The sequence below is a fragment of the Dama dama genome, chromosome 5 (genome assembly GCF_033118175.1).
Source record: "Dama dama isolate Ldn47 chromosome 5, ASM3311817v1, whole genome shotgun sequence".
Classification (NCBI taxonomy): domain Eukaryota; kingdom Metazoa; phylum Chordata; class Mammalia; order Artiodactyla; family Cervidae; genus Dama; species Dama dama.
Genome location: NC_083685.1, coordinates 113,443,577 through 113,463,032, shown reverse-complemented (window position 1 = coordinate 113,463,032; position 19,456 = coordinate 113,443,577). Strand labels below are relative to the sequence as shown.

The 19,456-nt window shown below is 57.7% G+C and overlaps 1 protein-coding gene and 1 long non-coding RNA gene across 12 annotated transcripts in view; one reads left to right on the top strand and one right to left on the bottom strand.

Moving 5' to 3' along the window:
• Positions 1-19,456, top strand: part of HDAC5 (histone deacetylase 5) — a 36,668-nt gene that overhangs the window by 10,901 nt on the left and 6,311 nt on the right. For 2 of the 11 annotated variants that reach the window (XM_061144167.1, XM_061144168.1), the window contains exons 3-15: positions 1,689-1,763; positions 10,454-10,528; positions 13,441-13,700; positions 13,782-13,947; positions 14,018-14,150; positions 14,480-14,610; positions 14,720-14,866; positions 14,964-15,076; positions 15,375-15,506; positions 15,729-15,951; positions 17,276-17,487; positions 18,133-18,423; positions 19,161-19,326. In XM_061144167.1, the coding sequence (XP_061000150.1) occupies positions 1,689-1,763; positions 10,454-10,528; positions 13,441-13,700; positions 13,782-13,947; positions 14,018-14,150; positions 14,480-14,610; positions 14,720-14,866; positions 14,964-15,076; positions 15,375-15,506; positions 15,729-15,951; positions 17,276-17,487; positions 18,133-18,423; positions 19,161-19,326 (2,124 nt within the window). Of the gene's footprint in view, positions 1-1,688; positions 1,764-10,453; positions 10,529-13,440; positions 13,948-14,017; positions 14,151-14,479; positions 14,611-14,719; positions 14,867-14,963; positions 15,077-15,374; positions 15,507-15,728; positions 15,952-17,275; positions 17,488-18,132; positions 18,424-19,160; positions 19,327-19,456 lie in introns of all 11 variants that reach the window. The other 9 variants (XM_061144169.1, XM_061144175.1, XM_061144170.1 and 6 more) reach the window with 9 other exon arrangements.
• LOC133057557 (uncharacterized) lies at positions 15,446-19,154 on the bottom strand. Its single transcript, XR_009693046.1, has 3 exons — positions 18,909-19,154; positions 16,053-16,193; positions 15,446-15,612 (listed from the first exon to the last, which is right to left on the bottom strand). It is a non-coding gene; the product is annotated as an uncharacterized LOC133057557 (long non-coding RNA).

Here is a 19,456-nt window from a genome sequence, read left to right as displayed (position 1 = left end):
GCCAGGAGGGGGCTCCAAAATAGCAGCTGTGACATCAGGAAGGGGGAGGGGGACACAGACCCAGGAATAACCGGGCTATTAAAAGGCTCCACTGAGGTCGGGGGCCAAGTGGGATCTCTGTATCAGTGGGAGGCACAACCTCAGAAGGAGCGATGGGCCAGCAGTGGGAAGCGTAGGTGGGGGGTATCACCGGTCCTCATGGCACACCAGCCTCAGGTCCCAGCAGGGCCTCAGGAGCGGGCCCTGCTCTGCCAGGCCTGGGGCTGACAGGGAAGGGCTGGACGCTGGCAGCCCCTCAGCTCTTACGGGGGCTGCAACCCCAGATCTCCTCCTACCTGGGTCCTGGTGGGGAGTCATTGTCCCTGTTACTGGAAACCCTGGGGCAGCTTCATGTGCCCGCCATGCAGGAAGCAGGGGCTGTGGTGGTTAGAGCTCAGACATGAACTTCAGATGTCTCTGTTTCCCCATCTGCACCTCTCTCCTGAGGTCATCGTGCAGAATAAACGAGGTGACCTATGTGCTACTTAGCATTGTACTCACCTTGGGAAGAGCTGCCTGTGCTCTGAGCACAGGCAGGTGCTCCCAGGTTCCCTTCTCTGCGTGGGGTGAGGCCTGTCCCTGAAGGGTCTCCCTGCCCCCTGGAAGGAAGCTGAGCAGCCTCTGGAAGTGACACCCCAATAGGTAGGAGGGAGCCACCATTTAGCTGTGCTCAGGGGTCTCCTTGCTGGTCGAGGGGGGCGGGGAGGCACCTCCCAGGTCTGAAAGAGGGCAGAGGGTAAATCAGCTCCCATTGGCTGTTAGAGGGACTCCTGGGTAGATGCATGGTTTGGCCTGGTGGCCCTGTCTGCCCACCTATCTCAGACCCTTCCCGTTGCTTTATCTGCTTTGGATGGTGCGAGGGAACGTAGAGGACGGAGTCGGGGTTTTGGGGCTCTAGCCCCTTGCCTGCCAAGAGCAGTCCCAGAGCTGCTCCCAGATGTGTGGCTATTCCAGCCCGAGCCCTGCCCCAGCGCAGCCTCTGGCCACCCGGCTCTGTGGCCTTGGCCCTGAGTGTAGGCTCTTCCCGGTTCCCATCCCCCTCCCTGGCGCTTCCTCCTGGGGTGGAACGCGCCTCCCCCTCCCCCCCATGGGGCCTCCGCCAGGCCCGGGCTCCTGGCAGCCGGCCGGCGGCTCCCTGAGCATGCTCCACCTATTTATAGACAGGGCCCTCCCCCAACTGCTATTTCAGTCTCCTGCCAGCTGCCGGCGGCTCATTCGGGAAGGAGGAGCAGGGAGCCGGGCCCAGAGCTGTCACCCAGGGCTGGGAGGGAACACAGAGAGCCCGCCTGCCTGTCCAGCTCCCCTTCCTGTCCCCTGAGTGCTCAGCCAGACCCCACTCCTGGGAGCTCTGGAGAGGCCTGTGGTCGGATGCCCCTCTAGAGGGGTGCTGGGCCTGTAGCTCTGGGGCTCCTGGCTCCTCCTGCCGCCAGGAGTGCCCAGGCCGGATGAAGCACCTCCCCATCGCGCTGGTCCCAGCAGCCGTGGCTTGAGGGAGCCCCCGAGCAGCCGCGAGGGCCCCGCCTGACCACCTTCCCTGTGGCTGACTCCCCGCCTCAGGCGGCCCCTCCCGGGCATGCTGCTAGTGCCCAAGGCTCAGGGGCTGGTGGAGATGCTGCAGACCATCTATGAGACGGAATCCTGTTTCTCAGCAGATGGGATGCCAGGCCGGGAACCAGCCTTGGAAATCCTGCCCCGGACCCCTCTGCACGGCATCCCTGTGACAGGTAAGTGCCTCCGTGTCCTCGCCTGCCCTCTGCCATTGGGCATCCTCGTCTCTGCGGCTGGGCGTCTGGCTCCAGGTCTCACCCAGGTGGGGTCCTGCCTAGATCTTCCTGGAGGTCTTTGTTGAGAATATGTGCAGTCAGGGGAGATGTGCTCTCTGAGGTGGGCTTCCCTGCTCTCCCAGACCTGCCCTCTCACCACGCCCTCCAGCTGCACTGCGCAGCATCTCTTTGGCTGTTGGCAGGGTCTGCATCCACTGCTGGGGGCTGTGGATTACTAGACGATCCTGGCCTAGTTGGCACCATGGTCAGGAGGGGAGGAAGTGGGTCAGTGACCTGCCTCCAGGCCGTCTGCTTCCGAGGTGTGGATGAGAGAAGAAACTAGAGCCGGAGTGTCCATAAGAATAAAGGCTTCCCCACCACCACCCTGCCAACTCCTCTGGTGGGTTCTTTGGGTCAGAGGGTCCATTGCAGTGATTCCTGCCGGTCCACAGGTGGGAGTGTCCTGGGAATCAGACACCTGGGGAGGAGGCTTGTCCAGTTCTGGTTGAGTTAGGCAGAGGCTGGCAGCTGGGATGTTGGGGGCCTTGGCTCCCTTGACCACCCCCACCCCCCATATCTCTCCTTCCCCCAGGCCTTGGTTTATTATCAACACATGAGGATGAAGGAATGTTACTCAGGCTCACAGGGCTTGAGGACTCCCTAACCCTGCCCCCTTCTCAGCAGGGACTCTTGGCTGGGGGTGGGATCCCTCAGGGCTGAGCCACTCCCTCTCTCCCTCCCAGGAACCTGTTGGCAGCATCAGGCCTTGCTGGCACAGCCTCCCCACCAGGCCGGCACCACCAGATGCTTTCTCTAGGGAGGGGCCTGCTGGACCCATGCCCGCTTGGCCCCTCCTGGCAGTGGCTTGGCACTTTGGTGTGGGTGTCTGTGTGTGTATGTACAGGGAGTCTTTGCCTCTGGGTAGGTGGGTGTGGGTCCCAGGCTTTGGATCGGAAGGTGGGAACCATGTGCCTGCACAGGCACCCGTGACTTGGCTCTAAGCTGTCCAGGGATAAGGTTGCAGCTGGACTGGGATGTGTCAGAGGATGAAGGTTTGGGGAAGATTGGAAAACCCTTTAAACAAGGCCAGCCATCTGCCTGGGCAGGGATGCCCATGCGGTCTCTTAAGGTCGTGGCATAATCCTGGGGACCAGCCCTGAGGGTGCCTGCTGTGCAGGCCTCTGGGATGGGGCTGGAACCCTGGGGCCAGCGGTGCAGAGTCTGTGCATAGTCCCCTGGGAGGGGTGCAAACACGGGGGGCCAGTCTAGCCTTGGTCCAGTCGAGCCCACAGCTCTAGCTAAAGACCCTATCTGCTGACTTCTACCTTGAAGCTCCTGGGAGTTAAGGTGGTCTCTTGGAGAGCAAAGGGCTGACTGTGCAGAGCATCTCTGCTTGGGGGGTGGCTCTACCCCATTTGGCAGATGCCGTATCAATTCACCCATCTACCCTGTCCCCACTGTCCTTGCCTTCCAGAAGCAGTTGGCCGTTGACCTGAAGTTTCCTCCTTAGCATGTTCTCGCTTCTTTCAAGTTGGACCCCAGAATCCTTGCAGGCTGGATCTCTGCTGCCCCCATCCCTTTCCTAAAGGCTCCCCATCTCTGCATAGACCCCCCCCCCCCGCCCCGGCCCCTGCAGCCAGTCCGGCTCTCTAGATCCCTGTGGGCCCCCCCCACCCCCTGAAACCAACACACACACACTGCCTAGCCTTCTGAGCGGTGGCGTGGTCCATGCTGGCAGGAGGGAGGCGTGAGTCACCTCAGCGGCTCGGGGAGAGGGCTAAGAATGTTCCCCCGGTGCAGCTCTGATGCTGTGTCTGTGACGCGGCTGGGGACAGATATAGGCCTGGATCTCGGCTGCCTTGTTTTTTTTTTGGACTCTGGAATGTAAATAGATGTTTCAAATAGAAACGCTTTAACCTTTGGGTTAAAAAAAAATCCACCCTGGATAAACACGGCCATGAGGGCCCAGGCAGCCTGGTGTCCCCCTCCCCCCCCCCCCCCCCACTATCCCATCCTCCCTCCCCACCCCACCCCCTCTCCTCATCTCTTGATCAGTCTCCAGACAGGATGCAAAAGCCTGTGGCTAAAAAAGCAGGTGTCCAGGAGCACTTGGTGGGCAGTGTGTGTCGCCAGGCCTCCCCAGCCCTAGGGTTTGAGGAAAGGGGGCTTTCCAGGCTGGGTGTCTGCCCTGAACTCTTCGCCCACTGCAGCAGCAAATCTTCGGAACCCTACTTGAGGGGTGTCCTTGGCTCTCTGGACTGTCTTGTGCACTCTTAGCACGGTGCCTGGCACATGGGTGAATGAATGTTCCTTGAGGGGGCTGGCATCCAGGGTTGGTTGACAGCAGGATCCTTGGGCTCTATTCTCGGGCTTGGCCCTCTGGGTGAATAGACGGATATGGTAAGTTGCCCCCGTGGGTGAGCCAGAGTCTTGGCAGGCGAGCCCACGAAGGGTGCGGGATGCTCTCCACTGTTCCTGTTGAAGGAGGGGGACAGACCACAGCTTCTGCTAGTGCCGTCAGGGCTTCCCTGAGGGATGGGGTCTCTGCCTGGCTCCCCCACCCCAGCCCACAACGGGCACCCTTCTCATCCAGGCTTGGTCTCGGCTCAGGAAGCCCAGGAGATTGAACTCTGGGTGTGGGATTCCCAGGGACGCGGTGCTGGGGGTTCCCCTGCCTCCCTTCTCTTGGGCCTTGGATTTCCCTCTGGCCTGGATTGGGCAGAGCTTCTGCTTGGGCAATGTGCGGGATGTTAAAAGCAGGCATGGAGGAGGAGTTCTCTTTCCCTAGTGAGGGAGGGTGTGAATTCCGCTTATGCTGGGAAGGGATGCTGTGGATGTTGGGAAGTGCTATGGGGTTTGTGTTTGGTGTTGGGGTTTCCCCTAGATACTCTTTTTTTTTTTTCAAACAGATTTATTTATCTATTTGACTGTACCAGGTCTTAGAGCATGTGAACTCTTAGTTGTAGCATGTGGGGTCTTTTTCCCTAACCAGGGATGGAACCCAGGCCCCCTGCATCGGGAGCTCGGATACTTAGCCACTGGACCACCCCCTGGATAGTCCTGTCCCCTGGACATTCTTGTTCACATTCTTCATACCATTCCAAACTTGGCTAGGTAGGTGGGTGTGTAGGTGTCGGGGTGTGGGAAGATCGAAAGGGCGAAACTAGGTGGGAAGGAAATTAATATTATAATGTACTAAATGATAGGTATCGGTGCTTTCCTTACCTGTTTCCTTTGGAAAGGTATTAATAGTTATGTTTTACAGTTGAGAAAGAACTGAGAGGTTATGGAACTTGCCGAAGGTCACAGAGTAAGTGACTTTGGGCTTTGGACTCGGGTTTTTGTGTAGGGCCACCGCCAACCTACACAAGACCTTCCCTGTGCAAATTTTAAAAGGCAGCCTTTCTTCCAGGTGGCTATATACTCATACCAGAGTGGATGGCTTAGCGCGCTTGGAGCATGGACTAGATTTCAGCCCCCAACTTGGCCCTTCAGTTGGGGACCCTTGTACAGTCACAAGCTGAACCACCGGACGTGGTGGGCCTGTCTTTGTGCTCCCAAATTTTGTGCTCCTCAACAAGAGAGACCAGTCTGGCCTTGGGGACTCTTGAGGTTTCTGAGAGGAGACTCTTCTCTAAATCTTGGGGGCCACTGGATCAGCTGTTTTCTTCCGTGTAAGGATTTCAACCCAAAGGAGAGAAACGGGCTCAGGAACAAAGTTGAACACCCTGTCCGGTTCAGACAGTCTCCCCTGCCCCCATCCCCTCCTACCTCGTCCCCTCCTCTTGTTTCTGAGACCCTCAGCTGTCCCTTCCCTGGTGCACAGCTGCCAGACAGGAAATCAAATTAACTGTGTCCATGCACACAGCTGTAACAACTGTCAGCTTGGCAGCAGAAATGAGTGTTGCCAGCCTGGGGACACTGTGAGAAAGTAGTTCTCAAACTTCCAGTTGCCACAGAATTACCAAGCGGATATGTTAAGATGCAGATTTCCAAACCGTACCACTCCCCCCAACCCTAAGTTTCAGATGCCACTGGGTGGCCCAGGAACCAACATTTTTAACACATCTCAGATGATTCCGATGTGAGTAGGTAGGCTCAGACCATGCTTGGCGTAAGGGCTTTGTGGACAGAGGTCCTGTGGACAGGGGTCGTGGGGCCTAGCAAGCCTGCCGGTGGGTGTCGCCTGTCTGCCTAGAAGGCCTCGATGAGCTTTGGGACTCTTGGGAGAAGGGCTTACAACAGAGGGATGGAGGCTTTTGCCCTGGTCATAGTCAAATCCAGCCCCCAGCAGCCTGGCAATCTGGAGACAGAGGGCATCTTGAGACCCTGGGGAGCAGGTGTCTAAACGCCAGTGGGGTTGGGGATTATGGCAAGTGGCCAGGGGCACAGGGCACCCTGCTGGATGCTCAGGGCTGGGCAGGAGGACAGGCAGAGCTCCTGCCCCGGGGCCCCCGCTGGCCACCCCAGGTGTGGAGCAAGCAGTCCCAGCAACAGCTGCAGACTGAATGTCTGTAGTGTGCCTTTTAATTGCCTCCAGGGTAGTGCCCAAGTGGTTCCTGAAAATGGCTGGGCTGAGAGAAGTGAATCTACTTCTCCTCCAGGGAGCAGCCCAAGACCAGTGACTCCTTCCGTCTTCGCTAGTGAGAGATGATTTGTGCCTTCCGCCAGGGCTCTAGTCAATCCTAAAGGAAACCAACCCTGAATATTCATTGGAAAGACTGATGCTGAAGCTGCAATACTTTGGCCACCTGATGCAAAGAGCCGACTCATTGGAAAACTCCCTGATGCTGGGAAAGATGGAGGGCAGGAGGAGAACAGGGTGACAGAAGATGAGACGGTTGGATGGCATCATGGACTCAATGGACCTGAGGTTGAGCAAACTTCGGGAGATAGTGAAGGACAAGAAAGCCTAACATGCTGCAGTCCATGGGGTTGCAAAGAGTCGGCCACGACTGAGCGACTGAACAATAACAACATCCAGGGCTCTGCATCCCTTATGCTTAAGACTTTGCTGCCCTCGAGAAGCACAGTCTACCTCAAGGTTTCTGGGATTCTTTTCACTTGGTCCCCATTTCCCGTGCACTCCTGGCTCTGGTGTTCTGGGGGCCAGCCAGGTGCCCTGTCTAGATCCCTGGACCCTCATACAGAGTCTAGCTCTCTGCTTCATCTCATTAAATTTAGGAACAACTTTCTAGATTTCTCTTGGTTTTTGGTGGAAGGCAAGAGAGCCGGGCTTCCCTGACGGCTCAGTGGTAAAGAATCCACCTGCCAATGCAGGAGAAGTGGCTTTGATCCCTGGGTCAGGAAGATCCCCTGGAGAAGGAAATGGCAACTCACTCTAGTATTCTTAACTGGGAAATCGCATGGACAGAGGAGCCTGGCGGCTATAGTCTATGGGGTCACAAAAGAGACACGACTCAGCAACTAAACAACAGCAACAAGAGAGAACCAGAAGACCCAGGATTAAGCCCTGCCTCTTCCTTTCCGGGTGACCTTGGATGAATTTCTTCCGTCTCTGGCTTTACTTTACTCCTCTGTCAACTGGGGGAGTTGAGTTGTGGATCCTGCTGGCCCTTCCTTCAGTGACATTCTAAGAGTCTTTGAAATCAGTTTCATGTTGCTTTTTAAAAAATTGATTTATTTTTAATTGGAGAATAATTGCTTTACAATGTTGTTTTCTTCCATATGTCAACATGAGTCAGCCATAAATATACATATATTCCCTCCCTTTTGAACCTCCCTCCCACCTCCTACCACATCCCACCCCACTTGGTTTCATGTTGCTTCTGACTAGAGGGGGCTTAGGGTCCCCTGAGTCCTGGCCTCAGGAGGATGTAGAATGGTACTGGGGAGAGGAGTGTTGTCTGCAGCAGGGACAGAAAAGTTAGATGCCTTTATAGGCTTTCCCACTGTTGGAAGCTGGTTGCCCAAGAGCATGGACCAAAACTTGTGTTCATCTGAGTTAAGAAATGCTTTGAAGGGATGGAGGGACCCTACTCCTGGGGGTGAGCCTCAGAGGACAGTGTGGTCCTTCTTGGAGGTAGCAAGGCAAGGAGGCAGGAGAGACATGCTGCCGTTGGGAGAAGGCTCCTCCCAAGGGATGCCTCCTCCAGCTCTGGGATCCAGTTTTCAGCCATGCCAGCTTGTGTTGTGCAGGGCCCACCAGAAGGGATTTGATTGGGACAGGACCACAGAGTGACCTTGGGACAGCCTGACATGAGAGAGCTAAGGCTTCATCCCAGCAGAGGTCTGAGCCTGACTCTCTTAGAATTCAGGCCGTCTATGAACGTGTCCCTACGGAATCCCGAATATTTTATTTCATTCGCTTTAGAAACATTCTGAGAAGTGGTCCATGGGCTCTGCTAGACCGCCGAAGTGGTCCAGGACACACCAAAAATGTCAGGAGCCATTAATAGCCTCCACCAATACCTCCTGAGATTTTCCCAGGCTCTGTGCCAAGTTCCACTGCATGTCTTATCTCTCTGGAGCCCCGGCAGCTCTGGGAGGTGGGTGCTTCCTCCCATTTCACAGATGCCTGCCTGGAGTGCAGGGAGGGGGCTCAGTGTCTTGCCCCAGAAAGAGCCCGGTTTGAACCCTGGCGTCTCTTACCCCAGAGCCCTCGCTCCTCACCATTACGTGATGTGTGTTGGCTTACGTTGCAGGAGAAGTTGGGAAAATTGCTAGGTGAGAGTCATCCCCAGCTCGCACATGTGGAAATGCTGTCTGCATTGTGGTAGAACCTGTCGAACCTAAATTGGCCTTGCTAGTCACGTAAGAGCACAGAAATAGATCATGGGAAACTGTCCTCGGTGGGGAGGGGTCATCAGCGTCACGGGGAGGAGTATGAAATGCTGTTCCCTGCCTTCTTCCAAAATCCCTCCAGGCCAGGAAAGGGATGAGAGCCTTTCCCCATTTTCCAGAGGGACAGAACGAGGTCACTGGATGTTTAAGGAAGTTGCTGACTCCCTGGCCTGTTGAGGGAGCTCTTGGGGGCCTGGGTGCTGGTGGAAGGCACTACCCTTCAGGGTGGGTTGCCAGCCCCATTACTGTCCAGAGGGGCCAGTTCTCCAGGGCCTGGGATGCCCGGCATTGGGGTTCGTGAACCCGCTTGAGCCGGGAGTCAGGACACCTGGGTTTGAGGCCCTGCTACTTCCTTGGAGGGATCTCTAACAGAGCCGCCTCAGAGGCTTGGTCTTCTCATCTGTGTTACGTGTTACGAGCCAGCTGAAACAGAATTCCTTTTCTCCCTCTCCCCTCTTTTTTGGAGATTTAATTTATTTATATAGCCACGGCACACAGCTTGTGGTATTTTAGGTCCCCCAACCAGGGATCGAACCCATCCCCCCTGCGTCGGAAGTACCAAGTCTTAACCACCAGACCATCGGGAAAGTCCCTTCCCTCTTATTGTTGGGGGTGTGTAGACATTGCAAACTGTTTACTGCGCTCTTCACTCATGTTCTTTGTGCCCTGGCTCCCCTCCTTTCCCTAGCCTTCTGTGGCTGGGGGCTTCCAGGAGGAGGGTCTTTTTAGAGTCAAGTGTTATGCTTCTTGTCTGCTGAATGGGTCCACACACTGCGGTGTGCCCCAGGACTTTTCTCCAGGGGGGAACTCAAGGTACCATTTTCCTGCTGCTAGAGTTTGGGTCAGAGGCACACTGGAGTTGGTGACTTCTCCAAGAGAAGGCTGGGAGCTGGGGCATAGCCTGTGGTCTCTTCAGAGAAGGAGGCAGGCTTGACCTTGCCCTTGGGCAGCTCCATCTGTTTTTTTATTTTGAACCCTTTTCCCAAAGGTGCTGCTGAAACCCGCCCCTCGTGTCCTAGAATCCCTTGTCTGCCTGGGGGCAGTGTCCCTTTGCCTGGGCACTGTCTTTTTAGCCTAAGCCTGTGCTGGCAGTCATCCCAGAGGTTACCCTGTCAGCACCTGCGTCATCTCCCCCGCCCCCCCCCCGCTGCCCCCCCACCCCTCTGACGCGCCAGGAGCCAGGCTTTCCCTGGTTGTACCGCCCAAGGAATCTGCTGTGGGAGCCCCCACTGGGCTGATGGGGTGATGGGGTTCGTGGAGAGACCAGAAGCCCAGTGAAATGGGAAGGAAGTGTCCCCTAAAGTGTCACTGGCCCTGCCCAGTTGTCCCCATGAGCAGGGCAGAGTGGTTCCCTCTGAGCTGGAGCCTGGTGTGTGCAGGGCCACACCCTGACGGCTGCCAACCTAGCTGCCTGGGCTGGGGCTTCTCCAGGGAGACAGCGTTGGTTAGTCCTGCCGAAAGCTGGGGGACAGGATGCTGTTACTGCTTGTTCCTACAGCTGTGGCTCCCAGGAGGCAAGGTCAGAGCACCCAGAAAGGGTGGAGTATGGAGCAGGGCAGACCTGGTCCCTTCTGTCTCCCTTTGCAGGAGGTCCCTGAGCCAGCTGCTGGCTTCCTTTCGACTTCCTGCAACTCTGTCAGGCGGAGGCATGGGATAGGGGACTGTGCCCTCCCACGTGATCCCTTCCCTGGCCTTGGCTAGCCAGGGTCCCCAGCCTGCCCTCTTAGGGACCAGTAGTCCTTGCATCTCCTTTCTTCTCTTTCCAGAAGTCCTCCCGTCCTCCTCCGTCCACCAGGAGGCGGTCGAGAGCTTCTTCCTATCGTGACATCACCCATTTCCCCTTCCAGGTGCTGGTTCTCATGGCCGCCACTGCCACCTGCTCTGCTCGTGCCAAACTGGCCGAGGGCGCAGATCCTCGAAAGGTGACAGGCTCTAGGTTTTATGCCCAGAAAACTACATCTGGGGGGCTCTGTGTCCCCCCCACCCCACCGCCGACCCTTTCCCTGACTCCAGCTGTCCAATCTCTGCACCGTCTATCTTGGATGGAGCTGAGTTACTACCTGGCAGACCCAGGGGGTGCCGCATCCTGTTTGGGCCCCACAGGGCCTGCAGATTAATATTCCCCGGTCGCCTGTGCTTCCTGCTTGTGTGGGAACAAGACTGTGCAGTGGAGCCCGCTGGCCGCCCCACCACCTGCAGGACCCAGCGTCTCCACTGCTGCTGTGGTGGTGGCAGCCGCGCGGGGGCCCCGGGGGGAGAGTCCCCTCGGCTGAGCCTGTGCCTTCTCTGCAGGGCTCCAGCAGGGAAGCCAGCGCTGCTGGCGGCAGTTCCAGCCCAAGCAGGGTTATCTGCTGGGAGCCAGGAGCGCTTGGACCCTTGCCCTTCCCTGGACGGGCGGGCTGGCATCCGGCTCCCGCAGCCCTGGAGCTGCCGGGAGCAGCAGGTTGAAGCCTGTCCACTTCTTGGCCGAGCAATCAGAGCGCCACAGGCCAAGCCAGCCTTGCCGAGGAACAGATAACTCTCCAGCCAGCCCTGGGCCCTGCTGGGTATTTCCAGGGCTGGGGACACCCGAGGCTGGCTGCTAGCTCCTTGCTGCCACCCTTTTGAACCCCAGACAGGGCCGTCCACCTCCAGAAAGGGCCTCTGTAATTTCCCAGGGTCTTTCCTCCTGGTGCTGGGGCAGGACATGGGTTGGGAGGGAAAGTGAGTGAGCGTGCGTGTGTGTGTGTGTGTGTGTGTGTAAGTGTGTAAGTGTGTGTAACCCCACCCTCCTGGCCACATCTGGCCACTCCTGCAGATGTGGCTCTGGCCTTGTGGCCGCAGAGTCGTCAGTGTGGCTGGCGGGCAAACCACAGGGGAATGTGCCTGACTGTGCTGGGGAGGAAGGGCTGGTGGGAGCGAGGGAGATCCTGGGCTCAGACTACCTTCCCTCTCCCACCTCCAGTGGGTCCCGGGGGCCATGTTCAGCCATGAGGATAGCATGACCTTGGCCTTCAGCAGGCCTTGCCCCTGCCTTGATGATATTCAGTCAGGCTCCCTGGAGAGAGCCAGGCTTATAGACCGCAGAGGGTGTGGGAGCCTTTCTTATTAGCTCAGCCCTTCACCCCCCTCCCGGTTCCCTCTCCACTCCTGATACGGGATGGTGGTAGAGGCCTGGGCCTGTTTTCGAGGGCAGGGGACTCTGGCTGCCATCAGGATGCGGTAGGATCTTTCCGTCTCCAGGCCTGGGTTGGTGTGGGCCTCCTTGCCACTGGAAAGTCTTCCCAGCTCCCCGGGACCTCCCTGGACTGGAGTGGGGAAAGTGAGGGCTGTCTTTGGAGAAAGAAATGGAAAAGAACAAGACGGCTTGGCTCTGCCTCTCTCACTTCCTCCTTCCCAGGCAGTGGGTAGCCTGCCTTCCCTTTCCTGCAGGCGTCAGGAGGCTTTGTGGGGTGTGGGCTGGGTTTGGGGCTCCCTGCTGGCGTGGTGTTTGCCCAGTTGCCCTGGCAACCACAGGGCAGTGGTGGGGAGTGGTGACATTGAGTGTACAGAGGACAGTGTACAGGGATCAAGAGGGCGAGACCCATCTTTTCCCATAAGTCCACTGGAGTCTGTTGCCAGTCCCTGGGACCCCGTGGCCCATTGTCCACGTGGGGGCCTGGACCCAAGGTCTGGGGGCCCAGCAGGTCCCTCCACTCCTTTTCTCTTCCCAGCGGGTTCTCCCTGGGACTGGAGTTCTGAGATCTCTGCCTAGGCTCCAGCCCCCCGCACCCGGGCCATTACCCTTCTTCCTGTCTGATTCCCTTTCCTTTCCTGTCTCCTCCTCCCACCTCCTCCCTGCGCCTGCCCGCCCATTCTCCCTCTCTCCTCCCCCCTCCCCCCAGGCACAGCTGCTGTTTGGCTCACTCTATATATAGCGGCATTTTCAGGGTAATTACAATAAAACTGTTGAAAGGAGATAATCCAGCAAAGGAAGCGAGTCTGACTCCCAGCCCCCTCCAGTCCCTGGTTTGGTGCTGCCCTGCACCCCCTTCCCTTGCAGCCTCCTGCTCCCACCCCACCCCCTGTTCCCATAGCCTCACCCTCCCACCCCATCTGCCCTAGCTGAGCGTGAGGCAGGGAACAGGAGAATGGATAGACTGTCCATTGTCCATGGGGATGTCCACAGACCTCTCCTAGGCTTACTGAGGCCCCTGGCTGCCAGGCCCATCAGTTCTAGAACCAACGTCGATGCCTTGGTTTCTCCTGTACTATAGGCTTCTTGGCAGGGATGGTGTGGTGTTGAGAGGTGGGGGAGGAAGCACAGGAAGGATGGTGGTTAAAAGCATAGGATTTGGATTCACATCTTGGTTCATTGATCTCCTGGGCTGTCTTTGGGCATGTTACTTAAACCTCTCTAAAATCTCAGTTTCCTTATCATGAAAATAATTCAGGAAGATCCCCTGGAGGAGGACATGGCAACCCACTCTAGTATTCTTGCCTGGAGAATCCCATGGGCAGTCTTTACAGTCCAAGGGGTTGCAAAGAGTCAGACACGACTGAAGTGACTTGGCACACGCACACGCCAAATAATTCACATAAAATGTCTAGTGGTCGTCTTTGTTAAATACTCATGATCTTCCAGGTACCCTGCTTTGTTTATGCCATTTTTGTAGTGAAGTTCATGGCTTCAGTCTCATTTAATGAAGGCAGAAGGCTGTATTCACGGAGCAGAGGGATTTGACTCCCCCCACCCCCATCCCCCATTCTCTTGGGGTCTAGTAGTCCTGCCTAGTAGCTTTCTGGGCCCCAGGCATGGAAGCCAGGGCCCAGTGCGGATGGCCTGCTGATCCCTTCCTGCTTCTTCTCTCCGCAGTAGAGGTGAAGCCGGTGCTGCCAGGAGCCATGCCCAGCTCCATGGGGGGCGGGGGAGGAGGCAGCCCCAGCCCCGTGGAGCTGCGGGGGGCTCTGGCAGGCCCCGTGGACCCCGCGCTGCGGGAGCAGCAACTGCAGCAGGAGCTCCTGGCGCTCAAGCAGCAGCAGCAGCTGCAGAAGCAGCTCCTGTTCGCTGAGTTCCAGAAACAGCATGACCACCTGACCCGGCAGCATGAAGTCCAGCTGCAGAAGCACCTCAAGGTGAGCACGGGGGCCAGGGCACCCAGACCTCTGAGCCCTGTCCTGGACTCGGCTCACCCTGCCTCCCCACTGCCCCTGCAGCAGCAGCAAGAGATGCTGGCAGCCAAGAGGCAGCAGGAGCTGGAGCAGCAGCGGCAGCGGGAGCAGCAGCGGCAGGAGGAGCTGGAGAAGCAGCGGCTCGAGCAGCAGCTGCTCATCCTTCGAAACAAGGAGAAGAGCAAAGAGAGTGAGGCTGGGGCGCCTCTAGGTGGGGGGTCGCAGCTGGGATTCCTGCCCCTCCCCCAGCTGTGGGCTCCTGGCCCCTAGCTCCCGGTCAGCCGTGCCCTGTCCCACAGGTGCCATCGCCAGCACCGAGGTGAAGCTACGGCTCCAGGAATTCCTCCTGTCGAAGTCAAAGGAGCCCACACCAGGCGGCCTCAACCATTCCCTCCCACAGCATCCCAAATGCTGGTACGACCCTTAACAGGCATAGGTTGCAGAGGTGCCCGGCTCAAGGGCTGCCTGGCTGCGGGCCGGCATGGGGCTCCTGGGCTGAAGTCATGTAGGGACCCTGTAATCTCTCCTAGGAGATGGGACCCCCACTCCTGGTTTCTCTCCTCGCTGCCCTCCCCAAGATCCATTTCGTATCACCATAGGCAGTGGATGTTTCATAAACGTAGATTGTTCAATTGCGGGTCCAGCTGGCTGGGTGATACCCTAGACCTGTCTCCATCCCCTCCCTCCACTCCAAAGTCTGGGTGATCCCCTAGACATGTCTCCATTCCTTCCCTCCACCCCAGGGGAACCCACCATGCTTCTTTGGACCAGAGTTCCCCTCCCCAGAGCGGCCCTCCTGGGACGCCTCCCTCCTATAAACTGCCTTTGCTTGGGCCCTACGACAGCCGCGATGACTTCCCCCTCCGCAAAACAGGTGAGTTTTGCGGGGGCGGGGTTAGGCAGAGGTGGGAATGTGGAAGGACCAGGCTGTAGGTGTGTCCGCTTGTGCGGACGTGTCTGAACCCCGGCTGCCTTCTCCCCAGCCTCCGAACCCAACTTAAAAGTACGTTCGAGGCTAAAGCAGAAGGTGGCCGAGCGGAGAAGCAGTCCCCTCTTGCGTCGCAAGGACGGGACTGTCATTAGCACCTTTAAGAAGAGAGCTGTTGAGATCACAGGTGCCGGACCTGGGGGTAAGGGCTTGTCTCTTGTCCCTGCTCTGAGGGCTGGGGAGTTGGGGAGGGGGGCTGCTCTGAGCAGGCCCAGGTGAGACAGCCACCTCTCCCGCAGTGTCCGCCGTGTGTAACAGCGCGCCAGGCTCTGGCCCCAGCTCTCCCAACAGCTCCCACAGCACCATCGCGGAGAATGGCTTTACGGGCTCTGTTCCCAACATCCCCACCGAGGTACAGGCCCACCAGGGACTGGGCGGGTGGGCCAGAGCGGCTTCCTGTCCCGTGCGGTCTGTCTGGCTGAGAGTGCCCAGCAGGGGCCTTTCTGCCCCGCATGGACAGACTGGGGGGACCTGTTGCCCCGAGGTGGGATGTGTCCCGTGGGCCTCTGCATGGCTCTGACCTCTCAGTTCCCCCAGGTGGGGCTTGGTGCAGGAAGTGGGGCGCCATTCGGAGCCCTCAGCCTTGGCCCTGGCCCCAGGTGGCTGTCCTTTGCCTGCTCTCACTCCTGTCTCTCCCAACTGCTCCCCAGATGCTCCCCCAGCACCGGGCCCTCCCTCCGGACACCTCCCCCAACCAGTTCAGCCTCTACACGTCTCCCTCTCTGCCCAACATCTCCCTAGGGCTGCAGGCCACGGTCACTGTCACCAACTCGCACCTCACCGTGAGTATGGGGCACGTCCCCTCTGGTGTTGAGGTCTTCGGTCCTGGATGCCCCCAGCTGGTGCTTTTGTCCTCCCAAGGTCCTGAGGGAGATCAGAAGGTCCTCCCTAAAGTTGGGGGTGGGGGTGGGCAGGGCGTAGGTGAGGGATGCTGGTTCAATGTTGGCAGACCTTGGAGGGCAGTATAAACCCTTCTCTCAGCGCCATCTCCCGTCCCACCCCAGGCCTCCCCGAAGCTGTCGACGCAGCAGGAGGCCGAGAGGCAGGCCCTCCAGTCTCTGCGGCAGGGCGGTGCACTGACCGGCAAGTTCATGAGCACATCCTCCATCCCTGGCTGCCTGCTGGGCGTGGCACTGGAGGGCGACTCGAGCCCCCACGGGCATGCCTCACTGCTGCAGCATGTGCTGCTGCTGGAACAAGCCCGGCAGCAGAGCACCCTCATTGCTGGTGAGTGGCAGGCAGCTGTGTGAGGGGGCGTGGCCAGACCCCATCCTGAGGGCTCAGCTGGAGGGACCACTTGTCAGGGAGAAGTAGCCAGGGATACTCACCAGACGTGTTACAGCTCCCCTCAATGGCATCATTGATTTTTTTCCGCATTCTACAGATGCTATTGAGTCTCTGCAGCCAGCCAGGCGCTGTACTTGACTTCTACCATCCTACTGGAGCTCCTATTCCAGGGCAGTGCCATCCTGTAGAAATATAATACAAATGGCACATGCACTTTAAAGTGTTTGTTCTAGTAGCCACATTAAAAAATGCAAAAAGAAATTGGTGAAATTAATAACATATACCTAACTCAATCTATTTAGGATGCTATTATTGGAACATATGATGAATGTAAAGAGTTCGCAGTGAAATATTTTATTTCGTTTTTCATACTGTCTTTTAAACCTGGTGGGTATTTCATACTTAGAACACATCTTAGTTTAGACAGACCATGTTGCAAGTGCTCAGTGGTCATGTATGACTGGCAGCTATGGGATTGGACAGCACAGCTGTAGACAGACAGCCCGTAAGGATCTGGCGGCATCAGAAGAGGTTCTGCTTAAAAGTCTCATGATCAAAAAAAAAAAAAAAGTCTCATGATCTTGGCCCCTAGGCTTCTCAGCCAGGTGGGATCCATGTCCATGATCAGGGAGGTCTAACAGCTGGGGAGAACTAGTCATTGTTCATGCACATGAAGGGCCCAAATCTGTGTAGTCGTAGTGAATTAAAGGGAGTGTGTAGTGTGTGTGTGTTAGTCACTCAGTCATTTCCGACTCTGCGGCCCCATGGACTGTAGCCTGCCAGGCTCCTCTGTCCATGGCATTCTCACAGGCAAGAATACTGGAGTGGGTTGCCATTCCCTTCTCCTAACCTAGGGATTGAACCTGGGTCTCTACACTGCAGGCAGATTCTTTACCATTGAGCCACCAGAGAAGCCCAGGAACTCTGATACATTGGTAAAAATGTTCCTGGGCCTACCATAACAGTTTGACTAAATGAATTAAAGGTAGGGAACAGTGAATCCAGGAAGGATTGCTGGAGGTGGTGGCTCTGAGCAGCAAGACTGTTAAGGTGTCCTAAAAAAAAAAGACTGTTAAAGTGTAGGGAGGAGGGAGAATAGGGCTCAGGTCTGGGGGCAGAGGTGCTCCAGGCCCCTCCCAGGTTCTACCCCCTGCCCCGCCCCAGGTGGTAGGTGGCGCTGTTCCGGAAGGAGGAGCATCTGGGGTGGCAGTGGGGAGGCTGGTGCCCTAACAGTAATGCTTGCTCCTCTTCCCCCACCTCACAGTGCCGCTCCACGGGCAGTCCCCGCTGGTGACGGGTGAGCGCGTGGCCACCAGCATGCGGACAGTGGGCAAGCTTCCGCGGCACCGGCCCCTGAGCCGCACCCAGTCTTCACCGCTGCCCCAGAGCCCCCAGGCGCTGCAGCAGCTGGTCATGCAGCAGCAGCACCAGCAGTTCCTGGAGAAGCAGAAGCAGCAGCAACTGCAGCTGGGCAAGGTGAGCCAGGAGAAGCGACATCCTGGGCTGTGCTGGGGGCAGGACACAAGGGGGCTGGGCTGCCTGGGCAAGGTGAGCCGGGAGAAGCCGACATCCAGGGCTCTGCTAGGGGCAGGACATAGGGTGCCAGGCTGGCGGAGAGGGAGGCCCCTCTGACCTCCTTGCCACTCCCTGCTGCATCAGAGGAGTCACCTTGCCTTTTTTTTAAGAGAATATATTGTATTTTTTGCAGGGGAGGATATTTATTTATTTTAAAACATTTTATTTACTTATTTTTGGCTGCAGGCTTTCTCTAGTTGCAGTGCACAGGCTTATCACTGCGGTGGTTTCTCTTGTTGTGGGGCATGGACTCTAGAGTGCAGGCTCCATAGTTATGGTGCAAGGACTTAGTTTGCCTCTGAAACATGTGGGATTTTAGTTCCAGGACCAGGGATTGAACCTGTGGTCCTCCATATTGGCAGGTGGATTCTTAACCACTGGAGCACCAGGGAAGTCCCCACCTTGCCTTTTTCTGCCCACATCAAAGCTCTGTATGGGCTGGGCAGCCGCTAGGGAGAGAGGAAGGCAGGAATAGACTCTCCGGGGCCTCGGGCTGCATGGCTGCACCCCTCTCCCATCTGACGGGCCTCCTGGCTCTGCTTCCAGATCCTTACCAAGACAGGGGAGCTGCCACGGCAGCCCACCACCCACCCCGAGGAGACGGAGGAGGAGCTGACGGAGCAGCAGGAGGCCTTGCTGGGGGAGGGAGCCCTGACCATACCCCGAGAAGGCTCCACCGAGAGTGAGAGCACCCAGGAAGACCTAGAAGAGGAGGAAGAAGAGGAGGAGGAAGAGGAGGAGGAGGAGGAGGACTGCATCCAGGTCAAGGATGAGGAGCGCGAGAGCGGTGCTGAAGAGGGGCCCGACTTGGAGGAGTCCAGTGCTGGTTACAAAAAGGTGGCCCCCTGCGCCCTGGCCCTTGATCACCACCCATCTGTCTTCCCGCCTCTTCTTTCTGCCTTGCCCTTCCTTCTCCGCAGTCTGCAGTTTCCAGGCTGTGCCCAGGGCAGTAGGAGAGAGACAAGGGGCTGTGGACGGGAGAGAACTGGTGTCAGTCTTAGAACTCTCTCTGCCCTGTCTGCCAGCCCCTCCCTCTGACTGTGACTGCCCCCGCCTGTCTGCTTCTGTGTGTGTGTGTGTGTGCGTGCACGCACGCACACTTGGATGCACGTGGTCTGTGTATATCTGCGTCTCTGCCTACGTAGGGCCGGTTGTGCGTCGGTCTCTGCGTGCGTGCGTGTGTACACACCCGCCCCCGCTGTTACTACAGTCTGCCCTGGCGCCTAGCGAGCGCACACTCCATTCATGGCGGACACAGCTGAGCCCTCGGGGCCTGACTCATCCCACCCCCTCCCACGCCCCCGTCCCTCCCAGCCGCTTACCTCAATGTTACTCCGGTAGCATGACTCATCTCGTCCCCCTCATCCTTCCCCATCTCCTCGGGGATGGAGATGAAGATGGAGATGGCTAAGACTGGAGTGTCTCCTGTCCCTGGAGGGAGGAGCTGGAGGAAGGAGGAGATCTGGAAGAGAAGGGCTGGATTCAGGCCCTCCTGGGAGGCCCCAGGGCACCTGTCCTCACTTTGGTTGCAGCCTCAGCCTCACCCAGGCTCCCTCCTGCTCTCTCCTTCCCAGGCATTTGCAGACACCCAGCAGCTGCAGCCGCTGCAGGTGTACCAGGCACCCCTCAGCCTGGCCACTGTGCCCCACCAGGCCCTGGGCCGCACCCAGTCCTCACCTGCTGCCCCTGGGGGCATGAAGAGCCCCCCAGACCAGCCCACCAAGCACCTCTTCACCACAGGTGAGTCCTTCCCGCATGAGCCGTCTTTCCATTGTGTGTGTTGTGGGGAGTGGGGGGTGGCATGCTGTGCATGACATGGCATCCGGTCTTGGGCGTTGTGAAGGGATGAAATAGAGCACCCTGAAGGAAG